At 41.3% G+C, this 17,845-nt stretch overlaps 1 protein-coding gene across 4 annotated transcripts in view; it reads right to left on the reverse strand.

Annotated features, from left to right (window-relative positions):
- Nucleotides 1–16,487, reverse strand: part of BRWD1 (bromodomain and WD repeat domain containing 1) — a 47,098-nt gene extending 30,611 nt beyond the window's left edge. For all 4 annotated transcript variants that reach the window (XM_015882622.1, XM_015882618.1, XM_015882609.1 and 1 more), the window contains exons 1-17: nucleotides 16,376–16,487; nucleotides 16,189–16,247; nucleotides 16,058–16,087; nucleotides 15,867–15,926; nucleotides 13,140–13,290; nucleotides 11,405–11,503; nucleotides 10,692–10,852; nucleotides 9,847–10,068; nucleotides 7,597–7,697; nucleotides 6,803–6,873; nucleotides 5,413–5,513; nucleotides 4,719–4,759; nucleotides 2,856–2,954; nucleotides 2,437–2,587; nucleotides 1,760–1,894; nucleotides 818–946; nucleotides 173–398 (exon numbers count right to left, since the gene is read on the reverse strand). In XM_015882622.1, coding sequence (XP_015738108.1) covers nucleotides 173–398; nucleotides 818–946; nucleotides 1,760–1,894; nucleotides 2,437–2,587; nucleotides 2,856–2,954; nucleotides 4,719–4,759; nucleotides 5,413–5,513; nucleotides 6,803–6,873; nucleotides 7,597–7,697; nucleotides 9,847–10,068; nucleotides 10,692–10,852; nucleotides 11,405–11,503; nucleotides 13,140–13,290; nucleotides 15,867–15,926; nucleotides 16,058–16,087; nucleotides 16,189–16,247; nucleotides 16,376–16,436 — 1,897 coding nt within the window. In that variant the 5' untranslated portion in view covers nucleotides 16,437–16,487. The remainder of the gene's footprint in view (nucleotides 1–172; nucleotides 399–817; nucleotides 947–1,759; nucleotides 1,895–2,436; nucleotides 2,588–2,855; nucleotides 2,955–4,718; nucleotides 4,760–5,412; nucleotides 5,514–6,802; nucleotides 6,874–7,596; nucleotides 7,698–9,846; nucleotides 10,069–10,691; nucleotides 10,853–11,404; nucleotides 11,504–13,139; nucleotides 13,291–15,866; nucleotides 15,927–16,057; nucleotides 16,088–16,188; nucleotides 16,248–16,375) is intronic.
- Between the last annotated feature and the right edge of the window lie 1,358 nt (nucleotides 16,488–17,845).

A 17,845-nucleotide genomic window follows, 5' to 3' on the forward strand; every position in this document is an offset into this window, starting at 1 on the left:
AATTCACTGTGGGATATTTCAGCATCCTTGAAGCACACAAATACATATGATAGCTGCTAGCATGTGGGAAAACAATGACAGTTTTATACCACCTATGCCACATCTACTCTGTCCCAAATCAGAATTACTACAGCACAGATAAATTCTGGATACAGATTTTTAGCATTCTTACTTGTTGCTACATATCCAAGTTGAGGAATCAGATGTTCATCTGCAGAATTCTCTCTTCCTGGCACCAATCTTTGATATTTTGTTGGATGAGGGTTTCCATCCACATCTACTAAGAAGGGAGGGGGCATGAGATGAGGAGCCTGTTGAGTCTGTTCATCTAGGACATAGTTGTTGGAGTCTCGAATAAGGGGTCGGTAGTCAGTGTGGAAGAACATCTGATCAGGAATCTAAAAGGAAATGAAAGTTTTGTTGTGAGATTGAAGGAAAGAACTTGGAAATCTGTCAGAAAACACACAAGAAAACAAGCAATACTAATTGAAACATAAAACCACCTAAAAAGGTAAAAGGTGAGTTCCCAATGAGAAGAGTTATGTACAACTACTATAACCAGTACACAATGCAGTACTCCCATTTTTGACATCATTTTTCCAAGCAACAAAAACAATTTTAGAAAACAATGTTGTTCTACACTTAACATTCAAAATGTTTTCTACGTGTAGAACTCATATACATCAAGAAACACATTATACTTACATCCCCTACACATACAAAATTCTGTTACTTTCCATGTTTCAGGAATTGCCATTACTAATCTAATTTCAGTTGGAAGCTCAACTAAACAGTTCTAATAAAAAACTGAGCTTACCTTTTCATAAGGTTTGCTACAGCCAAAGCCAAAAATCAGAAGGTGACCGTGAGAATCAGTACATGCAAAATGCTGCCCATCAGGAGAGCACTTGCAGTCAAAAACTGCACCGTGTCCTTGGCCTTCAATCTAGATTAAAGGAAAGAAACTTGAGAGTATTTCAAACTTTTAGAGCAAAAATCAAAAACTGCTCCAAAAAGCACCAAAGCTTACAGTATTATCATTTTTAGTACAGATGAGAATAAACTACTTGTATATGTGATTCCTGAAGAGACAGGTCTTTCAGGCTTTTCAGTGGAACCTACCTCATCTAAACTAGTAACAGATACTGTGAATGAGGTGCTAAAACGTCCCTTGGAACAAAGAGTGGAAAAGCCCCGGTGTTAGCTATTTGCAGCACTCACAGAGTGAGAAGTACCAGTAAACAAGCCAAAAAGAGATCAGACCTTGATTATGATGAAAGTGCCATCTTGCTTTGTTCCCTCATATCTCACATTCTTTACATCTGGATACAAGTTCACACAATCCTCCTCTCACAAACAATCCTCCTTATCTCAACAAGCTTACACCCTAACCTAGCTCAAACCAAAAGCTCTGGAGAATTGTACTAATGCACGGAAGCAGCTGATACTTTTCAAGGCTAGTGAACTGATTAAGCTTAGTAAAGGGTCCACTAAGAGACATCTGATTCATTGAAGCAGGCGGGCAACTGGAAGCAGACAAAGGAACCAACCCATGCCCTGACACATCAAATTATAAACTCGGTATTAGTCACATTGCAACTATAGTTCTAGTGACCAAGAAATTCTAAGGTAACAGTTCTGGTGGCAAACTGAAATAGCAGCAGGTATACATGTTGAATATTGATGATGGTTCTTTAAAATATTACATGAACACACTACTGTGGTGTTGAGAAAAAGTGGAAATTAAAAAACCTCTTACCATGTTGAAATAATGCTTTGTTTTTGTGCCCTTTGTAATGTCCCATATAAAGATGTTGCCATCATGACCAGCAGACAGCATTATCCTGGAATCAAAAGGATGGGTCTCCAAGACAAATACTTCATCCGCATGCCCCTAAAAATTCAAAATTGCAAGTCACATGCAAAAGAGAGGATATAAATCCAAATCAACAGGATATCTGCATTAAGCACTGCACCATTCTCTTCTTATACAAAGACTCTTTAAAACAAAATCTCTACAACCTGCATCCAAAAATATATCAACTGTTAGCACTTCCACAGTACATGTATCCAGATTGCTATCTCTGCAACTAGAGTGGGACACAGAAAGTAGAGCAAAAACTCTTCCAATGTAGAAACATCATTTGAAATTTAATTATTTCCCATATGCAAACAAGAACTTAGGAAATATGGAGCTTCTGGCAAATGAATGTGAACTATTAAGAACCATTAAACAGACAAGTTTGTTCAAAAGCAGGAGAAAGCAGTTTTGGTTAAAAAAAAAAAATCCCCAAAACATTACACTTCCCTTACGATTAATGTAGAATATTCAAGACAATCAGACCTAATGATGAACTCAGCATGCACATGCCACTCTAAACATAGAATGACTTACTGAAGATCTACCCCAAAAAGCATTGAACAATAACTACATACCACCAAATCATGAAGCAATTGCCCCGTACACGAATTCCAAACTTTGAGCAGATGATTATTTACAGCCGTAACAACATACTCGTCATTTTGGTTCCAAGCGATCATCGTTACTTTAGGCCTCATAAATTTGTCTTCTTCTGAACACATGTCACTATTTAAAGTTATAAAGGTAGGAGTTAAAATTACCTCAACCATCTCAGTCTCAAGCAAGAGAAAAATTACTGGTTTGCCTGTGTTAATAACTAGACAAGATAAGGAACATTAATAACTAAGTTTGTATTGACATTTTAATTTTTTTTTTCCTTTTTAAAACAATGAAGTATAAAGCAAATCTGTCCTTTCTTGAGTTTGAATAATAGATATATTAACAGATATTAATAGATATATATAACAGATAAAAAAGGGAATACTTCACCTACCCTGGTAATCGATCGGACATATCCAACAGAATGCTCTTCCATTCAGCGTCTTCATAGCGCCAGATTCGTGCTGTCCCATCTCTACTGCCACTTATGAACCTTAAAGAAGTTTTAAAGGATGGTTAGAGGAATTTGTTTAAAGTATTTCCTGAGGGAAACAACACCACAAGTCAGAATAACACCATGAAATACCGAATGTCATTGTCAATTTACATTTAAGAGTTTTTCTACAGTTAACTGTTATTTCTCTTTCCAGAAGGAAAAAAGTTTTTCAGAACTGAAGCTGAACAAAGTTCTCAAAACATGCAGAACAGTACCAATCCCCAAGTTAAATGCACAACGTTATCCTCAATTCCTTCTCAGTTACAGTTCTATAAATATCTGCTTTTTAAGTAATGTGTTCTCAAACTGCAAAGTATCAGGTACTGACAGAGAAGGAAGGACAGATCAGCACAGCAAAACCACCGACAACTGCGCACAAAGGAGAAGACTGCCAGTAGTTTTCTTTGAGACACTGAAGTATAAACCACAGCAGTTCAGGCTTATACTTCACAAATGACTGAGCTATTAATATAGAAGATCAATAACTCCTGAAGAGAGGAACTAAAAGGCAATCAGACATTCTAATAATCTCCCTAGTCCATGAATCACAACACTGTGAAAGACAGCTGATACAGCTCCCACATAAAAAGTTGTGTACTGGGTATATCATGTCTATACTCTAATTAGCAATGATTCATATTCATAATTATAAATTCTAAGCATGTTCCAAAGAAAGTGTCACCAAGCAAAACAGCAGCAGTGAGATTGTTTGGCTTCTTAGGCTTATTTTATTTTTGAGACTTTGGGCTTTTCTTTCTTTAAACAGTGCTTTCAAAAGTAACCCATACAAGCTTGAAATGTGATGGATCAGTGCAAAACAACAGTGCCAAAGATGTGTACAAGTACAGACAAATGCTCTCAAAAGGAAGAATTACAAGTTCTAAGCTAACAATTAGGATCCTCATTTGCAGTTACCCGTCTTACTGAGAGAGAAAGGACCCAACAAAAATACAGCTGTAACTTATGGTTGCGTATTGAAGCCTGCCTTGAAGGCTAAAATCCATATTTTCACTTCAATAGAAATTCTCATTTTCTTAGGAAAAGCTGATTTACTGTGATGGTGGTGAGATTCTGGTACAGGTATCCCAGTGAGGTTGTGGATGCTCCCTTCCTGGAAGGGCTCAAGGCCAGGTTGGATGGGGCTGTGAGCAACCAGGTCTAGAGGTCAGGTCAGGTGTCCCTGACTGTAGCAGGGGCTTGGAACTAGATGTCCTTCCTTAAAAGCCCCTGACAATCAAAGCATTCTGTGATTTGAGATGGGAAAATGATGAATAATCAATTTAGGTGCCACTCTGTATTTGAAGTTCAGTTTAAATTTTACAAATGGAATTTAAGCAACACTTTTTCCACTCCCAAAAATCAGCTGTAAAATAACAAATCAATTTCCTTTAAAAATAACAGTAGATTAGAAACAAAAATGAGTAGGACTAAAACTTTTTCTTAGGCCATTTGCACATTCTCCTGTTTCCCGTTTTGATCAAATATTTGCTTAAACTGTGAGGAAAAGAAAACGAAGAAGCCACAGACACTTTTGATACATAAAATTCCTCCAAGCAAATACAAAGCCAGCTAATCCAAAGTTCGATAGAAGGTTGAGGCACACAGCTTCAACTCAGCTATTCTCTCCTAGGTTAGCCCATATTAGACCTTACAGTTTAAGGTAGTAAGATCTCACTAGAAACTTTCATGCAGGAACAAAAATACATTCCTATCTCCAAAGTAATATATTATTTGGTTACATCTTAGCACCTTTCAACATACCTGTCACCACTGTTGGAAAATTGAATGCTGTCAACTTTATCCTGCAAGAGAAAAAAATGTTTGTCAGAAATTGTATTTTAAAAAATGAAATACAGTTTTGACAGATCTGAGACTATGAAAATCTGAAACAACAATAATAAAAGTATATAACTCTGCAGAGACACTCGAGCCTGATAGAGACCTACCAGAATTCAGTAACCATTAACTGCTACATCTAAAATGCAAGCTTCACAAAAATGTTTCATTTAAACGAGAAGTACAGCCAAACAAAGTAACTGCCCATTAATAACTTGGCAGACAATGAACTTGACCACATACTTCCAGTATCATAAACCGATTACAATCCAGAGAATTTTGCTGCTCCCACTCACACGTTCCTTAAAAATTCTAGCTAATACTGTATTTCTTTATTACAATAAAAGCAATAGAGAAAGCAGATATCACACTCAACTAAGTTTATCTTACAGAGCTGAAAGTTTTCTTCACTAACACAATACACATTCGTCAAGTCTCATCACTATACCATAAATGGTTAAACTCAGATTCAGCATTAGGGCAATTGTATTAAAACATAATAAGAAAGATGTGTATTTGAAAAGTTCCCCTTTAAAGAGCTTTAAGAGTTTAACTATATATAACTCTCCAGATTAAAACTAAAATCGAGGGTAAATTAATTAGTAGACAAAAATCTTACAGCGTGACTCTCCAATTCAGCTATTCTCTCAGGCGTTTCAGAGCCGAAGTAATACATCCTTATAATGTGGTCAGTACTGCCAGTGGCTAAAAACATACCACCTGCAAAAAAATACAAATAATTTAAATAATAATAATAATAATCAAGCAGTACTTTCTTACACAGTAGCTTTATTAAAATATCACATTTCTCAGATATTTAGTTTAAAAAAAACTAAAAATTTCCACTGAAGTGTGTGTAGAATGGAATCCCCCCTTACCAAGGAAAGCCTTCTTGGCCATGGTAAAAACAGGCAAGTCATAATGTTACAAACATTTTAAAATATGTACCCAGGAGAATGCTTAGCATGTAACATCACTGCTTAGGCACACAGGTGCCTGTTTAGAGGAAATCTGGCTAACCATCATCAGAATCATCTAGATGATTCTTTTATTGTAGCACATGCACCAGTTCTGCCATAAGTATCATTTCACAAGCATGGATACACCAGCGTAAGCAGAACAGTGCTTAGCCGTGATGATAGCAATACAATAATCTGCTTCTTGGCTCCAGAAAGTGTTGCCTAAAGTTTATTTGAAAAAGAAAAAAAAAAAAAAAAAAAAGGGGGCAGGAAAAACCTAGACTTTGAGATGCATTTCATTTGTTCCCAGCTTTCTTCTGATATTTATGCTGTCTGGTACCAGCAAGCCTTCCCACAAAATTCACCCACACGATTAGAATAAGAGGATCACTATGAGCCAAGGCTGAAGCACATTTATAGGTGCATTTATGGATTCTCAAGAAAGAAGGGATCTTTCTGACAATCTCTGCATACAATTGGCACAGAATCAGAAGCTCCTACTGTTGGCAGTAACTGCTGCTGTTGCCTGTGTTATCTTAGATAACAATTGCCCAGGGAGGTTGTGGATGCCCCGTCCTTGGAGGTGTTCAAGGCCAGGTTGGACGGGGCCCTGGGCAACCTGATCTAGTAAATGTGGAAGTTTGGTGGCCCTGCCAGGCAGGGGGGTTGGAACTACATGATCCTTGCTTGAGGTCCCTTTCCAACCCAGGTCATTCTAAATAAATAAAATTAATAATAATTTTCCAAAACTGTGGCAGTATGCTAAGGGGTTAAACGAGTACAAAAGTCCAGCATATCCAAAGAGTAAAGGAGCATCAGGTGATTATTCCTTTAGTAAATCACTGCAGACAAATGGGAGATAGTTTACTGTTAGCTAAGGCAATTCACCATATTAATTAATGTCACAACCTAACAGCACACACACACACATATGGTTACTTATTATATAGTGGCTGTTTTATTTTTAAAGCTGTCACGTAAGTATTATAAACATGCTCATGGGGAAAGAGGAAAAATCACAGTGCTTAATTCAATCTACATATGCCTTACCTACACTGAATGAAGAACAAAGCATCTGAACTCCTGGTCTAGGCTTCTCCGTAAATTTCACTGGCCGATTGCTTAAAAAGAAAAATTGCTTCAAACAGGATGTGTCACAAAAACTCAGCTTTTATCAGCGCTTCAAACTTTAAGCGTATGTTTCCTTGAACACCTACATAATAGGTACTTAAATACATATGCTAACATCTGTACATCTCATGCAGGAGGATAAACAGTATGGTTTATTTTCCATGTTACTGTATGCACATGCAATCAAATGCTATTTGCATCCCACAGAACCACTAGTTTACAAGTTTCAGCAAAATCTTAAGCATGACAAGCTAAGGAGCGTGCATCCTCTATACTCAGTATCCACAAAGTACTGAACTCATGCTCACAAACTACAGACCATTAGCGATACAAGAAATAAGGCCTATTAGATATCATTACTGCAGAACGTAAATTCATGCTATTTTACAGAAGTAGATACAAGCTTTGCAGTTCTACGCAAAGCGATTGGTTCCCTGTTCTGCAAGTCACAAACACACTCTCCCAGTTAACGTAGCCAAAATTTCAAACAAAGTAGCGATTAAAAGCCACATTAAGGAGAAAATACAGAAAAGTGGATTCATTTCCCAGGACAACAGAAGAACTAATTTGTAAAGAGTATAATTAGTGCTTTTAAATATTTATACGAAGTTTCTAGATAGTTAAGTCAGTAAGAATTTTCCAAATCACACAATTTATTTTCATCAAGCAGAATATAACATTAAAAGAGTCCATCAGCATCCCCAGTTACACACCTGAATTTCATGGTATCTGTATCCCACTGCCAAAAGCAGACGTTTCCATCTGCACCAGTAGAGACCATATATCGCATGGAGCCTTTCACCATTGGACTAAACTGTAAGGGGAGGAAAAAACTGAGGTCAGAAACATACAAACCCAAATATTTTATGAACTTGTAAAAACGTTTTTGTAAAAAACAATAATACAAGATCTAAAGTAAAACTGCTAAAGTGATTGCTGATAATGCTTCAAATGTAACACCTCCTATTCCCTAATTAGCCCGTGTTGTAGGTTTCAATTATTGCGTTATATAACAACTCACTCATTGCTTTGTTTTGGTAACCATTAGAAATTCTAACAATGTACAAAGGGAAGGAACAAGCAGACAGAGCAATGAAAGGAATTTTCACTAGATATGCTCTGTTAAATTACAGAGTTGAAAACATGAGCCTATGTTAAAATGTAGTTTAAGTATGCGTAAACCAGCATCACATACAACTTTATAGCAAGTCTTCATACATGCTTCTTTAGGACAGTTTTTCTTGCTGCACAGAGATAAGCTCTCAAAAAATTCAGATGACAAGCTGATAAAATCATTCAATTACTACTACCATCAGCACTGGAATCAGCAATAAAAAGCTTACATTTCAATTACTCTTACTACATGGTGTAGGGAACCTGCTTTGGCAGGGGGGTTGGACTTGATGATCTCTAGAGGTCCCTTCCAACCCCTACAATTCTGTGATTCTGTGATACTAAGAACTGTTAAGCAAAAAGTTCCAGCATACTACAATGAGCATCAGGACTAAGTTTCTTGCCAGAAATAAATGCCACAGAAACTGTCAATATTAAGACTACATTTGAAGACAGCATCCTATCTTTTCTCACAAGAGATCAGCACTCTCCTCACTACAACGTCCTGTCAGGCAATTGCAGAGAGCAATAAGCTCTCCCCTCTAACTCCTCCAGATAGAACAGCCTCGGTTCCCCCATTTGCTCCTCAGAACACCTGTGTATGTCTACACACAGTGAAGCTACATATGCCATCTCTCACAAGAACCAGAACATTATTTGCCTTGCAACATATGGACAGGAAAAAGCAAGAGGAACTTTTGTTAAACTACTTCTTAACAGCAACCAGAGAATTAACAGAATGCAAGGCACTAATCTTGCTTTTCAAGTCAAAGTTAGACAGCCATATTCATTTAGAGCTTCCATGCAGGTGTATTACCCAGTTTCAGAAAGCAACTAAGGAACGCAATTATTTCTCTGCCAATATGACAGCTAACTAATCGACAAACTTAAGTTCTACTACTAAATGTAACTCTCAACTCAGGCATTAAAATCTTCTCTTTTCCCCACAACTGCTTCATGTTTTTTTTACCACTTGAATACTTTCAAACCTCCCACAAAAGTGAAATTTATCTTTGAGATTTGTGGCCCGCCTGCTTCTCATAATCCACCTACATTGTAAGCATTTCCGCATACTGAAGCAGAGATAATAGGTTACATACACACTTCTCAAGGCCAAGAGGACGTTCTGTGACTTAAGCCACACACAAGAGTTCTCTAAAGACTGTGCCATCACTTAGTGGTCTGGCTGTCCTTGTAGCATCTTGGCATGCTATTGCTGTGTACAAGTGCCAAGTGAGTAGTAAGTAAAACATCCAGGGATTGTATTAAGCCAGAGCTAGAAACTTCACACTCTGTACCACTAGAACAAAATTCTACATTGTACTCAAGGACTCCTCTTTCCACTTATTTATATTTACCACTCATTAACCCTTACGCAAGAACTGATTTTAACTTAGAGAATTTGAACGATTTACTAAAAGAAACAAAGTTAGTACTTAGATAGACTGGAGGGGAGGAAGGCCATCCAGAGGGACATGGACAGGCTGGAGAAGTGGACCTATGTGAATCTACTGAGGTTCAACAAGGCTAAGTGCAAAGTGTTGCACATGGGCTGGGGCAATCCCAGGTGTTTATACAGACTAGGCAACCAACCCCTTGAGAGCAGCCTTGCAAATAAGAACCTGGGGCTCCTGACGGCCGAGAAGCTGGACATGAGAATGGTTTTAAACTGAGACAAGGGAGGTTTAGGTTAGATATTAGGAGGAAGTTTTTCACACAGAGGGCGGTGGCATACTGGAACAGGTTGCCCAAGGAGGTTGTGGATGCCTGTTGCCTGTTTAACACAAGCACTAATACTACCCAAAATACCTATTAAAGACACAGAATGCAAGTATTAATCCAAAACATACCTGCAATGAGGTAATGGATCCTGCGTGCCCGTGGAGGACAGCAACCGGTGCACAAGTTCTCAGACACCACACTCTGATCATCTTATCACAGCTGCCAGCTGCAATCATAGTGTTTTCATAATTGACAGCCATATCAGAAATTTCAGCTGAATGTCCACGTAGTGTGGCAAATAACCGGCCATTATGTGTTGACCATATCTTTACCAGACAGTCATCTGAACCCTACAAAGAAATGTTTAGAAAGAAATGTTTAGAATGCTTAGCAAAGTGTCTAAAGACAGTCCAGTTAAGTTTTTCAGTTTCACTTTTAGAACCTTTGTTCTTTCAGAGTTTGGTACATTTATACATCTATTTAAAACTGTGCACGCTACTTGACAGAAATAAAGTTATATAACCAACAGAAAGAAAAATAAAATCAATTATGGTTTAAGATTACACTGCAATCATCACAGGTCTACAACTGTAAAGTATGGACTAAATTTAGCCTGGACATTACAATAAATTGCAGCAGCCAATAAATTACTACCCTATACCACAAAAGCAATTTCTCTTCCGTCAGTTCATGATGAATATGAAACTTGCTGAATACACAAGTACATCACTAAAGAAAGCACTTGCACTGATATCTGCCCAGACTTCCCCATTAAGTAAGAACAATTTCTTACACACTTTTAACCTTTTAATTACACAACACTGTTATGCTCAGCACTGCAATGAAGCTGATCAGTTGCACTTCAACAGCACTGACATCCAGCTCTATACGTTTTAGCAAAGCCTGCATTTCAAACTTTTTCTCTTAGCATCCAACTACTATTATTTTCAGATTCGGATTAATTTCAACTCACAGTGAATATTCTATGTCCAGTCCTATCGAATGCAACACAGTACACAGAAGAAAGATGGCCAAGAATCCGCCTGTGCATCTTTACATGCTGATACATAGTTCCTGGAAAGGAAGTACTGAACTTTGCATATCCAGTTAGTTGTCTCGCTCGATATACTTCCACTAGAACACAAAGAAATCAAAGAATTAACATATTAATACACAGAACAAGTTTTTTTTCCCCCTATAATATCATTATATTTATCATTTGTTAACATACTATTTGAAGATATCCTTAAAGTGACTTTCATACTTCAAGAAAGCAGATGCCTTTTTCTGAAGCTGCAACTTCTTTTAATGCGTACGTTAAGCAAGACAGCACTTTAAACTTGCTCAAATCAGAACTACTGTCTCCAAATATATTCTAGATGTTACCTGTATTTTCCCATGGCTCTCTACGCATTAATATATACAAGAGTCCTCCTATCCAATCTGTAGGTTTATCTACTTATTATTTGGGCTTAATAAAAGAAAAAGATCTGATCTAGAGGCTACTATCTCACTAGTGCTGTGGGCAGGCCTTTGTACCTACGTATAAATAACTCCACTGAAGTCATATGAAGTTCTCTAGATAAGCCTCCAGATCCAGTTCTGAGGCATCAGTCCCAGACAGACCAGTGTAATACGCATGTTACACACTCATATCAATAGTGATGAACTTCAGTAAAAGCATACCAAGATTCGGTGGTGTGCCATAGTTGACAGGAAATTCAGGAGGTCTTCCTCTATGAAGAGCAGCAAATGCAGAGCCCTTCCAAACAGTATTCCTGCAGTCTTGAAAAATCAAGTGGAAGTTTGTCATAAACACAGGTTAAAAATGCAAAACCAGCTGCAGTTTCAAAGCACAGTAACGAGTGTAACAGTCAGAGGTGTCATACGTAGTAGTGGAATAACTACAGAAATTGTAAATCACCAAATGTATCATGAACAGCACAGAATAAAAGGATAGAAAAAATATATTTTGTATAGCAACAGTGAAAAAAAAAAAGCCAACACGAAACCAAGAAACCAAAGGCAAGCTTTGATACTACTCCTACATAGTGACTGATGACGCCCCCAGAGCTCACAGAACACAAAACTAAATTCTCACCTGGAATTCTCATTCTCAGTTTCAGAATGAAGTGTTTAAGATTAAAAAATACAAATAAACGTTGCTTTGATAGATAGCAAATTATTGGACAAGACAATCTCAAGAGGTCCTTTCCAACTTTATAACCTGGTGACTCTTCTATTTCTCACACAAAGTCATTTTGACACACTCATGCTAAAATAATTGCAATCCCAATTTTAAGCATAAAACAGTCACTGAATTATTCATAGCTCACCCTTTAAAGCTAGGGCTGATAACCAAAAAACAAGTGCATCCAATAAATCATCCTACGCCACGGAATCTAATAATCCAACAAAACTGTGCAAATGCACGAACAAACCCCTCCCTCCTGAAATGTTCCAAGCCAAATGTTTAAAGCCAAAATCTACTTTGTGAAAACCAAGTAATCCACGTGCTCTTATACTGCCAACCATCCACTTTAGATAACAGAAAACTACTTTCCTTCTACAAATATACAATGTGCTAATTTTGAGGTCGTTTGTGTTAACCAAGAAAACTATCAAAATAAATGGTGTTACTGTCTCAAGTTTGCACTGAATATAGCACAAGAGCTACCACAATCAAAGCCACATAGGCCAATCAATATACTATTCAGAATGTTGTGGATGTTGAAGAAGTAGTACTTGTCTCCTGATGGTTCATTTTATTGCAGTAACACTGAAAACAGGCAACACTCAGCAGCCTCAGCACTCAGAATGATGGTGACTGAAGGAACTGGGGCTGTTTAGCCTGAGGAAAAGGAGGCTGAGGGGAGACTTTATTGCTCTCTTCCAATATCTGAAAGGTGCTTACAGTGAGAGCAGGGCTGATCTCTCCTCACTAATGACAGGACAAGGGGAAATGGCCTTGAGTTGCACCAGGGTAAGTTTAGGTTGGATATCAGGAAAAACTTCTTTACAACAAGGGTTGTTAAGCGCTGGAATAAGCTCCCCAGGGAGGTGGCTGAGTCACCATCCCTGGATGTGTTTAAAAACTGTTTGGATGTGGTGCTCAGGGACATGATGTAGCAGAGGGTTGTTAGTTAGGGTAGTACGGTCAGGTTGTGGTTGGACTCAACAATCTTAAAGGTCTTTTCCAACGCGAGCGATTCTGTGATTCTGTCATTCTTGAGATGCAGCTTAAGACTTCTCCAATAACCAGCACACAGCTATGCTGTTAATACACAGACTGATGGTGCCTTTGTTCATTAAACATAGTACACTTGGTGAAAGCCCAATGCCTTCAAAATATTCCTAAAGTGTTAAGCAGATATATCAAGAAAACATATCGTACCCATTTCAAATAATAAACAAACCATACCTTTTGCTGTACGTAGCAACGATTGCCTTCCCGCACCAAGTAAGGAATTCACTCTCGAAATGCTGGGTGGTATCTCCTTATCCAGTATTGGGCCAATACGCTTGCAAATTTGTAATAAATGGTCTGGAGCCACATGCTTGTTGGATAGCACCTGACAGAATATTAAAGTTTTAAACACGGGTATGGCACACCCTGAAAAGATGAACCTAAAAGCATGAATATTTATAGAAATATTTGAACAACGTCTAATACGTGTAAATTCAAATTGATAAAAAGCAGGTCTTCAGAACTCAAGTTCATGGAAAATTTCGTTCTTATCAAGCTTAACAACTTATGCAACTACAACTTCAGTTGCACATTACTTGTTAGGTGACTGCAATCTAATGTACAAATAGATTCTTTGAACAATGTCTACTACATGACACCAGGCTTCCTTAACTCCTTAAACAAAGGGGGGGGGATCATCACTTGTCTGTTCAGGAAGATCCCATGCCATCTACATCTAATGTTCTAACACCTCCACAACCACTTCGGTGCCTCAGTCAAGAATAACCCTGCAGCTCTATAGTTTGGGGCTTTCTTTTAATTCTTCTTCATCCCAAAGAGATGAGTGAACAAAAAATCCTAATCTAACGATGAAGTGAATCGCAATAACACAGAAACGAAATAAAGTTTACACAGACTTGAGTAAAACAAACTGTCGGTATCATAAATTTACTCTGAAGGTGTGAATCAGATGGTACACATGGACCCACGCCAACTTCACTCTCTGATCCAGCCACTAAGGAACCAGTCGAACCCAAAAGTTGTACTGCTGCTTCAGCAGTGAGGCCATTTCCAGCCAACACACCCAAGAAAAGCAAGCAGGCCCACAACAACACAGGTATGAGGCCTCCTGCCACAGCACTCAAAAGTCAGGCAGAACAAGCTCACACTTATGATGCCATTCCCTCAGCACAGTGACTGAGCTTCAGTGAGAGAAGTCTCAGTGCGGCTGATCTCATCACCAGAAGAGTGGGAATAAAAACACTGCACTCAGCCACGTAAGAGCTGTTAAACAAAGCTGCCCAAATGTAAACTAAGTAATGAGAACAATATGCTTTAAGCAACAGCCTAAGATGTACCAATAATAAAAACCCAAGTCACATAAAAAGTTTTGGGGGTACAGACCATATTCCTGATAGAAGCAGAACTGCTGGAAGTATCAGTAAAACAGATAAAATTCCCACACAAAGGTATTTCAGCACATTGGCTCCAAAGACGCTTAAGTTTGACCATGAGAAATTACTTGGTAGTTCAAAGATTACAAGGTGGCACTTCTTCATCCTTTCCTTCTAAACTCTGCCTCTCCAGCTGGCACAGAGTAGCACCAGACAAGGTATTCAGGGCAGAAAATTCAGCATAACCTATATCAGGTCTTATAAACCATTCCGCTTGCACACCATCAAGAAGCTTACACTCTAAATGCAGCCACTGATGGAAACACACTGAACAAACCAAGCACCTTCTTAAAAGTAGCTTCACTCATCCTATGAGTGGAACAGTTAAACTTCAACAACGGACAGAAACAACTGCACCACAACAGCGATGTCTGCATCACTGCAGATTCAGCGAGACCAGATGAAGAAGAAGTTCCCAAAGCCTCTCAAAATCAGAAGACAGATCCTGACTATTCTGAAATATCACTGCCCTTTACAGACAGTTCTCTTAAATTGGAGAGGAAAAACAAAGAGGGGTGACACACATTAAAGAATTCATGTGACAACCTAATATGCACTAAGAACCCTGTGCTGAAGTTAGAGGAACCCACCCTTCTCCATGTACCATCGCTTTCCTACCAGAAGAACTGAGCTCAAAGAAGAATAATAACGAAAATAAAGACCTTTTAAACTCAATGCTACTTTCACATTTGCTAACTTCAAGTCGGAGCTCCACAGCATTCCTGTTTAGCAAGACCTGGCCTTCTGGTGACTTAAATAATTCATTTAAGACCTCATTTGCTCTCCCAACCACACTGACAAGTGAAAGAAATGGCACAGTTTGCCATCTGAAGCAGCACTTCAAATAAGACATTGTTTCTTTTAAATATGTCGTTCTGTTTCTACACAGATACCACCTTGAGGTGTTCAGATATGACACAGGAGGTACAACTACAGCATACACAGACTGACAGGTAAAGGAGCTTCCCATTAACCCTCTATACCATCGATTTTAGGGGGTGTCAATACAGCAGTAGCAGATTGGTATAATCGAATACGTGCCGTGGGGCTGCCACCGCTGTCATTCTGCCACCCAGAACAGCGTGTGGCCGCAGAGCACCCACAGCAATCACAACCAACGATTCCGGAGCGGCTTTTCCATTTCCTAATCCGCTGCAAGGGAGCGACGAAGGAAGCAGACCAGAAAATAACCAGCGCCCAATCGCAACGCGTCTAACAAGCCCGTCGGCGGAACTCCGCGATGAAAGCCGACCGCGGGTTGGCTGCCGCTCGCACGCAGGCGGCGGCGTGCACCGCCGCACCGCGCCGGGCTCCACCTCTGCTATGTAAACAATATCCCAACGTACGGCACGGCCGGGACACGGAGCAAAGGGGGGAAACACAACGGAGCGAACCCCAACCGAGAGAGATTGGGGAGAGCGAGAGCCGGGCTTGTGTTACATGGAACGTTGCCCGGCAACGACGTTACCGTCCGAACCAAAAGTTGTTTAAAAACACAAAGTCTCACCAGTTCTTCGTAACTTCTATAATGTTCATTGCCTTCCCAATCCAACCTCTTAGGAAGCAACTAAACGGAGAAAAAGATAAAAATAAATTAAATTAGAGTGGAAAAGGAAGGATTCTAACACGGGAGGAGCGCTGAGGGGAGGTGCGGGTCCCCCCATTGCTCACAGGGGGCTGTGGGGGCGGCTCACACACCTGGTGCTGCTCCAGCTCCTGCACCAGCACCTGCGGGGACACACAGCGCGGTCAGAGCGGCCGTTGGCGCGCACGGCCCCGGGCTCCCTTCTTTCCCCCCTCCCTTCTTCCCTCCCTCCCCACGCACTCACCCGCAGCGCCCCGCGGCACGGCCCGGTGCTGAGAAAGCGGGCGATGAGGAAGTAAAGCTCTGCGGGAGAGACGGAGGGAGACACACGGGAGTGAGCGAGGCGGGGGAACCGGGGGCGGCCGTAATCCATCGCCGCCCTCGAGAAGATGGCGGCAGGGAGCAGCGGCCCGCGGACCCGCCGCCGTTACCTGACTCAATGAGCGGCGGCGACGCCGCGCCGGAGCCGGAGGAAGCCGAGGACTCGGCCATGGCGGCTGCCGCGCTCAGGGCTCGGCGGAGTCTGAAGCGGGCAGGGCCCGGCCCGGCATAGCCCTGTCAGCGCGCCCCTCCCCCGCGCCCCCCCGCGCTCTCTCTCTCGCTCTCTCTCTCTCTCGCTCTCTCCCTCTCGCATCCGCGCGCCGCCCCCCGTCGGCCGCCTCTCTCTCGCTCCGTCGCTCCGTCTCTCCCCTCCCCCTGCGCCGCTGCTCAGCGCAGCCTCAGCGCCGCCGCCGCCATCGCCGCCGCTCCAACTGCCACGGCGCCGCCGCCGCCACCTGCGCCCTGCGCGTTCCGAGAGGGCGGGGGGAAAAAGTAGTCCCCGGGATCAGGGAGTCCCGCGGGGAGAGCTCGGCGGGGTGAGGGAGAGGGGAGAGCGGAGAGGCGGTACAACGTGCACTGAGGGCGGAGGGGAGACGAGAGGGAACCGGGGACAGGCCGGCGGAGGATGGAGATCCCGGGCGCGGAAGGATTACGCCAGGAGACGGGAGGTGACGGAAACATTGTGGGCGGGGCTGCCCCGTGCGCCGGGGCAACGTTGGGGCGTACGGGCAGCATAGGCCCGACGCGATAAACAGGCGCTGGGTCTGCGGGACGGAACCTTCGGGCACTTGTGGGGGTGCTGGACTGGCGTGGAGCAGCCCCCTCCCGACCAGAGCACGGACAAGATCTAATATCATATAGTCCAACCACCATGCACGCTGCCCACGTCCCTCAGTGCCACATCCACACGGCTCTTGAACACCTCCAGGGATGGTGATTCCACCACCTCCCTGGGCAGCCTGTGCCGCTGCAGCACTGCTCTTCTGAGAAATTGTTTCTGAATATCCAATCTGAACTTCTCTGGTACAGCTGGAGGCCATTCCCCCTCATCCTATTGCTGTTACATAAAAGAAGAGGCTGCCCCCCACCTCACCATGAACTCCTCTCAGGTGGCTGTAGAGGGAACTAAACCTGTTCCCTCAGCTGCTCCCCATCAGACTTGTGCTCCAGACCCTCAAGCACATCTGTGTGATGAGACCTCACATCCCCTTATGTGAATCATGCAATATGTAAATCTGAAGTTTAACAGCCATTCCACTCCTTAGTCACACTGACCAAAGGTACCTCGTGTTGTAAAACAAACCCGTGAGACCCACATATAAATTCCTCTCCCATTCTCCACCTGCACAACTGGCAGCTGGTGCTCACACACCCTTCCTCATCTTCTTTGTGGCTGAAGTGTTGTGGGTTTTCTCTTTTTTTCCCCCTTAAGTTGTTATTTCAAGCCCTGGAAGAAAGTTTTACTGTCATTACCATAACCTTATTCTTTAGAGGGTACAAATGCTAAGCTTTAAATTAGATTTCCTTAAGCAGACTAAACAGGGCCTCACTCTTTTTCTTCCTTTCTCATAATATGCTCC

Source organism: Coturnix japonica, chromosome 1 (genome assembly GCF_001577835.2).
Source record: "Coturnix japonica isolate 7356 chromosome 1, Coturnix japonica 2.1, whole genome shotgun sequence".
Lineage (NCBI taxonomy): Eukaryota > Metazoa > Chordata > Aves > Galliformes > Phasianidae > Coturnix > Coturnix japonica.